The 15020-nt window shown below is 38.3% G+C and overlaps 1 protein-coding gene across 1 annotated transcript in view; it reads right to left on the minus strand.

Annotated features, from left to right (window-relative positions):
- Nucleotides 1–15020, minus strand: part of tspan9b (tetraspanin 9b) — a 33271-nt gene that overhangs the window by 8326 nt on the left and 9925 nt on the right. The window contains exon 2 of the mRNA XM_046872754.1: nucleotides 3453–3532. Within this exon, the coding sequence (XP_046728710.1) occupies nucleotides 3453–3515 (63 nt within the window). The 5' untranslated portion in view covers nucleotides 3516–3532. The remainder of the gene's footprint in view (nucleotides 1–3452; nucleotides 3533–15020) is intronic.

Genomic DNA, 15020 nt, shown 5'->3' on the forward strand with positions numbered 1-15020 from the left:
TGAAGGGGCTTCTGTGACTGAAAGAAGCGATTTGAATGAATTAGTGATTGCTGTAAGGAGAAATTTATGGAATACTGTAAAAGTGTTGCACTGAAACACATCTTTATCCTCCCACTATGTTATGTTGCATGCTGTTCTGTGGGCTGTGCGTGTGCATGTGTTTGAATTACACAGATCGTAAAACACAATTGGCATTAAAATCTGCTCAGACGGGTCGTTGTTATGGAACCAAAGGACTGATATGAAGAATTTTGAGAGATTTTGAAAGCAAAAAGTGTGTTTGCAGGTTGTAAAATATAGAACTTCAGACTCTTGGTGAAAACCAGGATGTCTAATGTCAGGCCTTCCAGGCACAAGGTTATGTACCAAACCTGTGTGTGTGTGTGTGTGTGCGCATGTGTGTGTTCAAGAATTTCTTATTCATTTGCACACACACCTCATAATCTTTGATGAAAAGCAGAGCTGCTTAGCCTGTGTTCAAATACCCAGCATGCATTTGGACTCCCGTGAGAAATCGTGAGGAGAATGCGGACTGCAGAGTATAAGATGAATGCGTCGAAATCGTAAAAAAAAAAAAAAAAAAAAAAAAGGAAAAATCCTTTTTTTATTTATTTATTTATTTTTTATTTTTAAAAGCATTACAAGAAAACTCAAAGGATATAAAGGTAAAAGAAAGAATGAGGAAAATCTGACAGGCCTTACAATGCATCTGTGCACATCATTGACAAACTGTGTTAAAATGATAAAAGCTGGAAATTTAGCATTCGGATTGCGCACACACACACACACACACACACACACACACACACACACACACACACTATACTGGGCAGGTGTGTGGAAAAGTGGAAAAGGCAGTTTAATGATCCTGCTCAATTTAATCCTAGATTGCTCTGGACTGTGGATCGATGAAAGGCTTTTCTTTTAAAGCGTGCTTCTGGTTATTTTTCTTTTTCTTGCTCACTTTTCTCTCTCTCAGTCATATGCCACACACACACACACACACACACACACACACACACACACACACACACACACACACACAATACCAGACATGTATAAAGTATTTGAAGATAATAAAGGAGAGAAAAGAGCCCACAGATGAATAAATAATAATGGAATCACAGTTCAAACTGTAAAAAAAAAAAAAATTGCTGCTTCAGCAGACTCCAACTATACATCACATACGTCTCCTTACACACCCCTTTCTTTAAAAGGATCGCCACTTAGCGTGTGTGTGTGCGCGCGTGTGCATGTGTGTTCTGTAAGTGTTAGTAGTGGAGGACTAGCCAATGCTTTAGGACTCTTGAATTAAACATTAGAAAGAGAAGACCATCAGGATCGCTAATGCTTAATGATTCATAAAATATAAATGATCAGACACAAACGCACAAACATACAAGCTCGTATATGTCATTTTATCATATGCAGATGTAAGTATACTTACGAAAAGATCTCAGAACAGAGGGGACATAAAAAGAACATTGCTGTTTATTACAGTAGAGTGCGAAAGTTTGTAACCCTACTGAAGTTTCAGAACTACTGTCCCACTCATTGGTTGTATTTTTTATTTTTATTTTTAATCTGTCTGCTAGACAACGCATTCAGTAGATTTAGCTAAAAATAGTTGAGTAACAGTAAAAAAGTGTCCTGCCTTCTTCATACTCCTAATACAGCTCAAATATCACCTATTATTATTCACATCAAACGTTGGGATGGAGGGAAAAAAGGGCCCGATGGGCTGGTTTGAGTATTTCAGAAACTCCTGGGATAATCCTATACTTATTACAGGCTATATAAAGGCTGTACCAAACCCATGAGAGACCCACACAGACATGCAGTCAAGCTCCAACCTAAACTAGGCCAGTGGATCGACACAGTTCACTCAGAACTTGAGAAAAGCTCTCGGCATACGTTAATAGTACCGTTAAACTAAATCCGGCTTAATTAATGCTATCTTCTGAAATAAACCGAAGTCGATAAATGAATGAGTGTAAGAACGCAGCATGGGAAAACCAACAGCGCTAAAATAAAGTCACGTAGCATTCGATTACCGCAATGTTTAATTAGCGTTCGATGAACTCCAAAGAGATGAACAGAATAAACTCCTGGAGTGTTAAATGTATTTCCACAGCGTTAAAACAATCTCCTACTGAGCTCCTGTGTATCTGGCTGGACGGAAATACAAAAACTGTTGGAATGCACTCGGGGACTGTGATGAAGATGAGGGCTGTCAAGATCTTCACTAAAAAAAAAAAACTATTAGGGGAAAAAAAATACACATTTCTCTGTATGAGCACAAGTTATTTGCAGACAGTCCTGGATTGGGGAGGAGAGGCACAGAGGACTTTAGGAGATTAGGAAAGGATCTTATCTGTCAGACATCTTCTCAGTGTTATCTGGGATGTCTGTAAATAAACACTCTCCTTTATAGAAGAAAAAGGAGCAACGATGAAACAGCTGGTCTCGAATCAATCAACCCAAACCAAAAACACTCTTTTCTCTAATCAAGCCATGTGTTCGATTAGCTTTGAGTGATCATGTAGAGAAGGTACTCCAATGTTAGTGTAAACCTGATCCATCTTCGGTCTTTCATTTATATATATATATATATATAAAAAGATACATCAACCTCAAGCTTATTATTTTTCTAGAAAAGAACAACCCGATGTGTGGTACTCTTTATATATCACAGCAATCGTAAAAATTCTAAAAACGTAAAGAATGTCATTTTTTATCTATCTCTAGTTGCTAAATGAACGAATGTCTGTAGAATGTCTCTTCATAAAGCCAAGGCTCTGCCATATTTAAGCAGATGCATGATTTGACACTAATAAAATTTTAACAAATCTGGAAAAAGAAAAAAACTAAATCTTTGGCCCAAAAGATTCTCCTATGCTGGTAAACATGGAGTTACACCTCTTCCTTTGACTGCTATGAAACACTAACAATGGAGACTCCAAAAACAATATCATACAATATTTTATTGGTTTGTAAAACATCTGCTAGACCCAGAGTATGTTTTCTACTACAGAAATGATTTTATTAGAACATTAATATAAATTATTCTAAACTGTCAGAGCTGCTGTGATAAAAAACTAATTACCTTCTGACCAATCAGAATTGAGATGAACTGAGATTAAAGATGTGCAGTTTTGTGAAAAGTGAATAAAATCTCTTTTATTAGTTTTTGGGCTCTACACTGGCATTGTTTGGATTCTTACAAATAGGAATGAAAGAATCCATAACGTTGCCAGATGGAGCATTCATTCCTTAGCATGCGTGAAGCATATGGACACTTCTGAGTGATTGCAATTAAGAGATTTTTTTTTTTCCATGTCTGCACATTAAAAACATGCACGTAATTAAACACGTTGCTAACATCTATTACAATCTTTGAGAAGACTGTATTACCATGATGATTTAAAAGTGCTTGAAAGCCTGTTACTCACCCAGAAGAGCAAGTTGAAGAGGAACATCATGTATTTGACACAGCACAGGCACCCGCGCGCCATCCTCAGCTTCTCCAGCTCTAGCAAGAAGACAAAAGACAAGTCCAGGTAAAATACCAGAAACTTTCCTCCACATGCCCTGCTCTGCGTTGTAGGCTTTACGCCTGCTGCCAGCGTGCCCTCTACGCTCTCCTCTGGACTCGTCTGTGTTTGAACCTTAGAGCGGCGTGAACCGTAAAAAGCGCCCACGGCCAGGCGGTGCCCACGACGAGCAGCCTGGTCAAACTCCAGCTCGGCGCTGTCCAGGGACGGACTCGGCTGGACGGCCACAGCCACACTGCTCTCACAGCGCTCCATCGTGCATCAAACGCTCAGGCATGCATTGTGTAGAGGAAGCAGTGCACAGCATCAAATCACTCCAAAAGACATACTGAAAATCCCATAAGTTGCACTCGGTAGGAAGCGTCCGGTCAACAGCCCTACATCCTCCGCTTCTTATTTTCCAAATAAGCAGCTATGATGCATCTTTTATATTTTTCTCTGAGAAAAAAATGACCAGGTTTTCACTTCTTAGCGCGCTCCCTCAGCTCTCCTTTGCACAACTAATGCGTCGTCCTCACCTCGCTCTCTGCATCTGAATGTGCTCTGCTCTGTTCTCTCTCTCTCTCTCCCTCTCTCCTCCTCCTTCCCCCCCGAGTGAATCTGCCAAAAGGACTGCGAGAGGTTTAACTGTCCCTCTTCTTAAGTAAAAGCTGATTCTCCACGAGCAGAGCTCAGGCTTAGGCTTTTACAGTTTTTTTTTTTTTTTTGTTTGGGTGGTTTTTTTTCTTTTAAAGATTTAAAATAAATTAGTTTCGACCACCTCCAAAATGTATTCCACACAATTCCAGCTTCTCGTTGATGTAGTATTAAAAAATTCAATTAATGGAGATGTAAGCAAACTGCATTTTAACTGGTTTCAATAATAACTTTCATAAATGTAAACGCCTCAGACTTTTCATATTTAAAAGATGAAGTAGTTGCCTGAATATATGAAATAGAGGAATTAAAATCTTTTAGCTTGGAAAATATGATCGAATCGTTTGATCAAACTTCATTAATGAGTCTAATTAAATCTAGGGCAGCACAATTAAAACGCCAATGTAACTTCAGCATGTCAGCAATGAAATGCACTAAACTAAATTTATTTCATGGAAAAAGAAAAAAAAAAAAAAAAAAAGGTAAGCAACCAACCAAAAGAGTACACTAGCTAGACTAATAATTAGTTTTAGATCAGGGGGGTCTTATTTTTCCCACTAAGAACCACAGTGTGGGTGCAGGTTTTCATTACAAAGAAGCCACACCAGATTCCACCTGTTTAGATCTGCATTTTTAATGGACAATGGAAAAGACCAGACACCCCTGGTTTAGATAAATTGATAGAATTAAATCATTTATTTATAATTTAATAATCATCATTTAACACGTCTGTTTTGTTTAGTAGATCCTTCACTTTACTGATCGTGACTAATGCCATAAACTCTGAACAGATGAGACTTCTGTTCTGAAATGTGATGGAGAGAATAAACATATTGTTCCCCATCCAATTATATTTGAACATTCTGTCTAACAATAAAGTAACAATGATTAAACTGTAATAAATAGACATTCGGTACCACCCAGATAAGGATGGGTTCCCTTTAGAGGCTGCTTCCCCTCAAGGTTTCTTCCTCATACCATCTCAGGGAATTTTTCCTTTACACAGATGCCACTGGGTAGCTAATTAGGGACAAACTAAAACTTCTAATCAACCAACTAATACATTCTTTTATAACTTTTCAAACATTGTGCATAGTTAAAAGTGCTATACATAAAATGTTTAAATAAAAATTTTATTTAATGTATTTTTATAAATAAAAATAAATTGAAATGGAATGCTTTCATCATCAAGTCCTGTCATCAGACCAGAGAGAGAGAGAGAGAGAGAGAGAGAGAGAGAGAGAGAGAGAGAGAGAGAGAGAGAGAGAACATCTAATTAAATATCCAAGAAACACTCACCGCTTTATCATCTAACATCTCTAACTCTGTAGCTCGTCTATGGTCTGATGAGCTGCCTTCTGCTAAATAATTGACATGAAACACGTGTGATTGGACAAACTGCAGCAGAAGAGCTGCTAGACCAGCCGGGCTGCTGTATATTTAGAAAACTAGAGCATCTATGAAGAGTTACATGTTTATAATTTGCAGGCTGTGGTAACACAAAAAGGACCTAAATAATCATTAAACAAACATCGGTCTACTCAAACATGAACAAAAAAATGGATACAGTTCGTTTTTCGTTTTTTTATGAAGCATTTTCAAGGTCAAGGCAAGATACATGAGAGTCTGGAACATGGTTCCAATCTTCAAGTAAATAAAATAAATAAAGTTTGGCGGAAGGAGTGGAAGTTTGGAATTTCAACTCATGACGTTCCAATCAAAGGTTCAAGTCTCCCCACTGAGGAAAAAAATGCCAGAAATGAGCTGCCATGTTGAACAGATTACTTCATTTGCTTCCAACCCCAAAGTTACACACTGCAGCTTCAAAAAGTCACTGCAGGAAAAAGGTCATTATTGTGACTCGGGTGGTGGTGGTATAAGTTGACTACTCTGCTGTGGAGAAGCTTGATGCTGGTGTGTCAGGAGCAATGTTCTTACACACTGCTGTGAGGATTTGATATTAGAATTCGCACAGACTGTCAGGACAGATAATCATCTAAATGTGATTGCCCTGAAGTTAGCGTTAGCTCAACATGGCACCCCTGAGGTGGCCAGTAACACAAATACAGGAGATGAAACAAACCTGCATAGCTGTGGGTTTTCGTTATTGCTATTTACCCCACAAACACTAGAGTTATACTGGCAGCATACAACCACATGCTGTACAATATTACCTTTTCCTAGGAATGCACAGATTTGGGATAAAAATACACTGATATCAGAGCAAGCAACTGAAAAGTGATCTGAACCATACGCTTGCTGCAAGTGAGCTGACAGCTTTCTTAAAAAAATGCATTATGATTTCATGTCAGTTAATGTAACGCAATATAAGTCCGTGGATGAGATCAGAAAACAGGTCAAATCTGAACCAATGATTCCAGCAAGGGTGCTATTTTTAGCCGAATGTGTTTGAGCACACACACACACACACACACACACACACACACACACACACACACACACACACACACACACGACATAATGCAATTTGCAAGCTGTTGGTGTGCACATCACCAAATACGTAAATGACAAATTCCTAAAGGATTAAACTGAGAGGTTGACTTTTGGATTAAAATTAAATCCAGATTGTTCTTGCGTAGACTCTGAGGAAGAAGAGGCGTGTAATAGAAAGAGGGAAAGAGAGAGAGAGAGAAAGAGAGGGAGCAAGATGAAGAAAAATACAGGACTAGCCACTAGCAAGGATGCCAAATGACCTTTTGTTTCCATGACAATAAACCCTGGGTCATTTTCAAGTTGAGTTATTCTCCATTTCTACTACAACTTTCTTATAGTCAGTAATGACCAATTCCAAAGCTTTTATAGCAGGCAATGCTGTACTGTAAAAGACATTTTGCCATTGCTTTCTTTACCGAGTGAACCGAAGCAGAACTGATCACCAGCGCTGTATTCAGAGATTCTGGACCAGTCATTGAGTGTATTACAAAGTGACACCTGCATGAAGCTAGAAACAGGGCAGACCAGAGGTGCTGCTTTATTAATTGGCCATTTAAAAATTACACGAGAACTCTTGACGCCTGTAGCAGACTCTAGAGCAAATGGTTTTCATCAGGAAAGTTATGTTCTTCTGTGTGTTTTATAGCCATCATGTAGATAAAGTTAATGGTAGGAGTTGTAGCACATGAAAGCATTAACAATGTTAATAAGAATAGTGTATTATACAAGTAAAGGGGTTGCAGAAATGTTTTGTGAGTCGCAACAGAACTGGAACAAAACCACACAGGACGGACGGACGGACAGACAGGCAGGCAGGCAGGCAGACAGAGAGAGAGAGAGAGAGAGAGAGAGAGAGAGAGAGAGAGAGAGAGAGAGAGAGAGTGTATAATCCCCCATTCATCGTGGTGGTTACGTTTCAAAACCGCATGTATGTGCAACACATTCGCACCCCACATCGTCACATATCGACGCTGTGGATGTTGCGTCCGACGGCGTCCACATCCGACGCCGAGGGTATCCCCTTCGCCGCCGACGAGAGGACGGAAACCCTTCGCGTCGCTTTTCGACGCAGATGGACAGGACCCCATTTGCGGGTTACAGTTACGGTTAGGGTTAGGGTTCGGGTTACGGTCATCTTCAGGATTTTTCGAAATTTTAAAAATAATCCTATACACTTATTATGATAGATAATAAATTATTAAGTGTATAGGACAGCGATCTGCATTGAAAAGTGAAGCACAGGGGCTCCCATCCATCTGCGTCAGAAAGCGACGCGAAGGGAGGTACCGTCTCTCTACGCCGAAAAGCGACGCGAAGGGGGTACCTTCGGCGTCTGGTGTGGACGTCGTCGAACGCAACGTCCTCAGCGTCGATATGTGACGATGTGGGGTGAGAATGTGCTGGTATGTGTATGTAAATACATATATACATACACATACATACATATTTATATACATATATAAAAAAAGACACCAGATGGTAACAGACAGAAATATATTTGAACCAGTAGCTCAAAAAGATCAGAAGTGAGAAAACTGCAGAGGTGACTGGTTTATCAAGCTATTAGGAAATGTTTATATTATATTTCTAGGTTTGATCATTGATAATGATTAGCAGATTTTTTTTTCATTGATTTTCTCACATTTCTACATGTTGCACAATTTTCCTACAGATTTATTAATGCTAATTGGAATTACAACAAGCTCCACTAGTGGCCGATTGGGGCACCAAGTATGCTGCCTCATGCTTGCACTAAAGGAGGAGGATCAGTTAATTAGGTTGCCAAATTGACCAAGTTAAAGAATTCTCTGCAGATTAGATCTTGTTTCATAGGTAATAATAGGAAATTCTTACACGGCAGTAAACGCTGACTGATAGTGTTTTACATTCAACAGCATGTATATTATATATGTATATGTAATATGTATAATATATATTATACATAAACACACACAACAACCAGTAATAACAGCTGGTAAAGTGATTATCTCTTCATCATGGGTGGGATATATTAAGCAGCAAGTGAATATTTTGTCCTTAAATTTAATGCAGGAAAAATGGGCGAGCTTAAGGATATGACTGAGTTTAGCTAAGGGCAACTGGGTCAGAACATCTCCAAAACTGCAGCTCTTGTGGGATGTTCCTGGTCCGCATCTATCAAAAGTGGAAGGAAGGAATAGTGGTGAACCGGCGACAGGGTCATGGGCGGCCAAGGCTGACTGATGCACCTGGGGAGCGAAGGCTGGTCTGAGTGGTCCGATCCAACAAAGGAGCTTCTGTAGCTCAAACTACTAAAGTAAATGCTGTTGATGCTCAATGGGTCAGGACTGTTTTGGCAACAAAAGGGGACCAAAATAATATAAGGCAGGCGGCCATAAATTTATGCCTGGTCAGTATATACACACACACACACACACACACACACACACACACACACAACATATATAATATAATAAAATAAAATTAAGCCGGGTTTTCTCATTGAGCCAGCAAACCCTCTATACATATATTATGTAAATTTCCAAGTGCAACTCCAACTGCAAGACAAACTTCTTGTATGGAAACGATTCAATTTTTTAATTGGTGTTTTACAGAATGCAGTTGCCGGTGGTTTTCTGACTCGTGTCATTCTTCATAGTTTTAAAAGTTCCAAATAGCACATTCTTTTTGTGTTAATCTGAGTTATACACTTGTACTGAAGTGAGAGTATTGGTGGAAGCAAACCCCTGAGAAGCAAACGCTATATTCTGAGATGCCTTTTGTGATACTGGTGTGTGTGTGTGTGTGTGTGTGTGTGTGTGTGTGTGTGTGTGTGTGTGTGCACTGTAGAATGCTGACTCAGTGTCTTTCAGCGTTTTAGCCCCAAGAGCTCTCATTACAAAAGTGAGTCAGTAAGCCAACACTGTACATCAGCCTGTACAAACAGCTTGTTTATTTACAGGTGTTAAGCCCATCAGTGAAAGCCATTTCATTCATTTTCGGTCTCTCTCTCTCTCTCTCTCTCTCTCTCTCTCTCTCTCTCATATATACACACATAGATGTTTATGGCTGCTGTTTGGAAAGATATTAAGAATTAAGACAGAAAATGCATCAGATCTATGGGTCACTGTGTATGATTCTTATATCAGGACATTTTTAAGTATCTTATGTCCATCTAACAAGTACCTGCATCCTACACGTTCTGCCCCATACATGTCACAACAGGAGCAGGTCCCAGTGTGTGTATTTTTGAGGAGAACTAATTACACACACACTGAGCTGAAATCTGACGCCTAAATCTGACACTGGCGCACAAAACACACAACATCATGTCTGCCTGCAGGATAACTACACACACACACACCTACACACATCTCTGTTGCTACTTTAATACATATTTCATTTGCTTTTTTCCAGACCTTGCCTATCAGTTATTCTGCAATTATCCTGTTACAAACTTTCATTACAGCTTCATAAAACAGCGCTGAAACGATTTGGTGATAAAATGAAGTTAATCAATAATTCAACAGAAAGGCTGACTTTAGATGGTTTTGAAGCACACACACATATTATACATACAAACAGTTACTCAGTCGCTCAGTACTCTTGTTAACAGATAACATACTCGACTGAATAAATTAATGGAAAAAAAACAATCTAATGTTTTGGCCCTCAGCAAGAAACAACTAAGGTTAAGAAAAGACAAGATAATAGAAACTGCAATGCAATATACATTGTCACAATGCAGCTTTCAGGAAGAACATAGATTAAGAATATAATTATTAAATTCATAAAATAGTACCTGTAAGTTTATACCTAATAAGCAAGACAGAGGTGACTGAAGGAAAACCTGAGGTGAAATATCCTGGAGATGATATAAGAAAAATACCTAATGGGAAACCCAGACTCTCTAGGGTGTTAAGGGGGTTTTAGATGCATTAAGTAGGTGAGAAATTAAATACCTCCACCAGACTACTTTGAATTTAAAAGCAACAGATGATTTGGCCAGGATATACTGTCTCTCTTGCATTTTTTTTTATTATTATTATTTAATGTGCTATAACATAAAGTATAGATTCCTCTGGTGCCAAAAGACCAGAATACCCTTGAAGATTCTGAAGTTACTTGGTTCTAATCTGACTGGAGGATTCACTAAACATTGTATTTAGGACTTGGATTGACATGGGCCTAAAGCAGGTTGTCTTGACTTATCAATACGTCCAAATGATGAAACAAAAACATTCCTGGTGTTCTGCCAGTGGCTAAATCATGCTAAGTGGTGATCTGACCTGCAATGAATGGACACACACACATTGCAGAGCAGCTTTTTGTTGTTTGTGGGTAAGTTAACAGCCGAGGGGTTTCCCATACAGACACGTACGTTTTTAAAATGCACAAAGCTAGATAGCTAAACATGTCTGTTACAGACAACTCCATTTTTGACAATTTTCCAAATTTATTAACAAACAAGTAGCCTGTAGGATCTTATTTGTATCTGTAGTTGCTTCTGTAAAAAAATTATTCATATTCGATTACATCGCTACTATATATATATATATATATATATATATATATATATATATCGGGCACAAGGAGTAATAATAATGAAATAACAATCCTCATTCTCGCTCTTTGCTCCTATGCAAGGTCTGCCTCACGGCAAAGTCATAAGCGTTCATGATGTTCAAATATACCCAAGTACACTTTAAGAGAGAACCAAAGAAAAGCCATACATTGTTGAACTCTATTACAGCATTTATATGCAGTACTCTTGAGCAGTTGTGGGTATTGTCCATCTTACTGCAGAAAAACATTTAATTATTCAGTATTGTAGCACTTGCCATATAGTGAAACCTTGTGCTTTTGAATGATCCCCTTATCATATCTCTCTCTCTCTCTCTCTCTCTCTCTCTCGGCCAAATGCGTAAAATTAGATTTGGTACAGCTTGAAATCAAATAAATAGCATGTGAGACCTGAGAAAACACTTCAATCAAATTCAGATGTTATTCGCCTCACACACACATCAATGCACAGTATGATGGGCAGGGAAATGCTTTTATTCGACTTCACATAATTACCATTAATAAAATTTTCCTTGTGCACTGGTTAAAGAATGGAGAAATCTAATAATATAAGGAATAATATATTTCACACAGACATATTATAGTGTCCTATTGTAAACTACCGATTGCTGTGAACAACTCGATCTGGTTAATTTTTTAATTCTAGCAATATCAAAAAGTATAAAAGTACAAAATAGATTTTATTCAGACCAGCGCACATCAACGTTTGCTTGCAAACATTTTGACAGCAAAAATCTGATTAAAGCATGAAACTTACTGGGGTATGTTGATGGAAAATGGATGTCTTTAGGGTAGATTGTGGTTTTCAACCTGGCCCTTTTGCAACATCCAACATTCCATCATTGAAGAATAAAGCCTTGACAAATTTATAACGCAAATAAATATACAGCCAACAAATTCAAATGTGATTTCTTAAAGTTGAGGTGTCAATGCAAGTTCTATGCAGCTTCCCAGAATTCAGCCACACTGTCATCCGACAGATTTTTTCTCTGACCATCTGAATTATTTGAAGAAATGACCAAAATCTTTTATATGAATATATCAAAGTGCAGGTTCCAGACCATCATCCTGGAAAAGGAAATGCATTTCAGTGTTCCCTACTTCCAACAAACCTTATTCAACCAATCAGCTAATTATCAGCACTTCCTGATTTCTCTGTGTTAGAGCATGGAAAACATAAATATGCACAACAAGCTCCTCTGTGCTACCTCTGTGCTGAAGTAATACATTTCTTGCATTGACCCAAAGACATGATCGTGTTGACTAAAATGCTTTCATGCAACACGCCGACTTTTTTCAACACACAGCTTTTTCAAAAGGTGTGAAAATTGCATGGCTCTAAAGCACAAGTGCAATTAAAACATGCTTAAAATGTGTAACATTGAATATTTATGCTACATCTCGAGCGTCGAGGTCTAGTGTGCTTTTGAATAAATTGAATGCTGTTACAGGTACATAAACACTGATTTTCCCATAAAGAGACATTCAACCCACTTCCCAATGACTAAGTAATAACCTCTGCAACTGAAGCCGCCCACTCCCCGATGTGCGCACACACACACACACACATACACACACATCTGTCATTACTAATTAATCAGCTTTTGCAGTCTCACTGAGGCTCCTGGGTGTTGCTGCACTTCCAGGCCTGAATGTGAGGAGGTGTTTTAAGCAGCGAGTCTGTGTACTTGTCAGAGTCGGCTCGATTTTAACTTTATGTAACTGGAGGATAACATTTCGAGGGAGGTCAGGCTTCTGTGGCCTTACACAAGGCTGCAGAAAAAGTCAAGTTCTGCTATGTGGGTTGAGATACAACTTTAATGTAGTCCAACATTTTCTATATATATAAAAATAAAAAAAATAAAAACCAAAGAAGTCTGGTTTGTTTCAGTGCTCATATTTAGCACTACTGCACTGGGATGCTGCAGTGGGAGTAAGCATTGTGCTGCTTGTATGTCTTCACTCGATAAACTCTATCAATTGTCTGTTCCACTGAAGACATTACTACAGTAATGTTAGTGAGATCCTCAGTGGCCATTGAACACCACGCGTTTTTCATGACAGCAACTTCTGACTTGAAAGAAGGGAAGGTAAAGGGAATATTTGCTTGTCTATTGTTTTTTAATGCCGTGTCAGAATCGATGGCCATTTACATAGCAGGATCAGGGTGGGTGTGAAAAGACGTTATGGCATGTTAGAGTTTTGACTAGAGGTCGTTCAATTAATCGGGCCAGTTTTTGCCGTTTTTTTCTTTTTATTAATCCACTTCGGTCTATTGTGCTGCAAATTAGGCCGATTAATAGGCAGGCGCATTTGAGACACCAAAGGGGACGTTTCTGTGATTGCGTGAAAGAACATAACTATCATACAAGCAAGTGGCAGTAGTCTGTATTTGGCATCCAAATAGGGAAACCGGAAACCGCAGCTTTTTTGTTCATGTGCTCATTCGCTAAACTAATAAGCCAATCAGATTCTCTTTCTCATGTTGTACAATAAATGTTTAACGTAACCAATTATCTGTATCATGCCATTCATTATTTTCAGAATTAGATTTTATGGCATGAAGGGGGGGTGGGGTGTACATTTTGGTAGTACTTTCAGAGTAAAAAAAAAAACTATTTTGTTTTTGAGTGAATTGCAGTCCAGTAATGTGTGTTATGGTAATGTTTGTTTTACAGTTATGACATTTTGGGGGTTCTTCTCCATTTAGCAGGAAGGTGTGTGTAACTTTGAAGTATGATGTAAAACAAATTTACTAATCAAATATGATCTAGTTATCCAAATTTAGATTTTTCTTCAGAGAAAAATAAACAAAAATAGGACAAACAAACAAATTAATTGGTTATTCTTTGTCATCGGAATTGTGCTCTTTTTTAACTTCTGTAAATTCAACTTTGTCAGTATTGCTTACATAATTGCAGCTTTGACTGTGTTTATGCCAAACTGTTCATTCTAAAATAGTTTCAATATTAATGCTGAAGAATTATATGATCAGAGTGACAGAACAAAACAAACCAACCAGGGTATAATAGAGCACAGTAACATGTTCTGTGAGGATATTTTTGTTTTTAACTAAGATTCTACTCACAAAACGATGTTGAATGCAATCAGAACTAATAATTGATTTAAGTAAAAAAAATATTTTTTTACTTGAGTAGTGGAATTAGTGTTGTTGTTGCTGTAGGTTGGAACTTCACCCAATACAGGTATTCCCAGTGTTACGAGGGTTCGATCTACCATTTTGGGATCTTTTTGGAATTATCGATTCGACAACATTGTAAAAATGTTTACGTTTCACGCAGCATGCAAGTAAAGTTTATACATTATAATACTGTAAATTGGTCTGTTTAGCTAAATTACATACTGTGATTTGTTAAATTATCAACAAGATACAGTATACTACCGTGTACTGATCACCATTATTTACATCTCCTGAGAAGGCTAGGCCAGGCCACTTGCGATATTTTCAACTTATGATGGGGTCATCGGAAACACATCTCCTTTGTTAGTCGGGGACTATGCATGTGTGGGTTCTATATATGTGATTTAACATTAACATTATAGATAAGAGAGAAAAAAACAGACAAGCAAAGTCTTTTCTAATCTTTAGCGCTCCAGTTTGGGCGAGTCTGCACCCAAAGTATCCCAAGATTCCTATCTAAAGAAAGATAAACATGATGTGCTCTACTGCTGTTGTAGTCCTTGAGTCAAGCTTGATGTTTTGTGCATACTAAGATGCTTTTCTGCTCACCGTGCTTGCAACAAGAGAATATTTGAGTTACCGTAGCCACCCGTCAGCTTGAACCAAGCTGG

The sequence above is a fragment of the Silurus meridionalis genome, chromosome 18, assembly GCF_014805685.1.
Source record: "Silurus meridionalis isolate SWU-2019-XX chromosome 18, ASM1480568v1, whole genome shotgun sequence".
NCBI classification, from domain to species: domain Eukaryota; kingdom Metazoa; phylum Chordata; class Actinopteri; order Siluriformes; family Siluridae; genus Silurus; species Silurus meridionalis.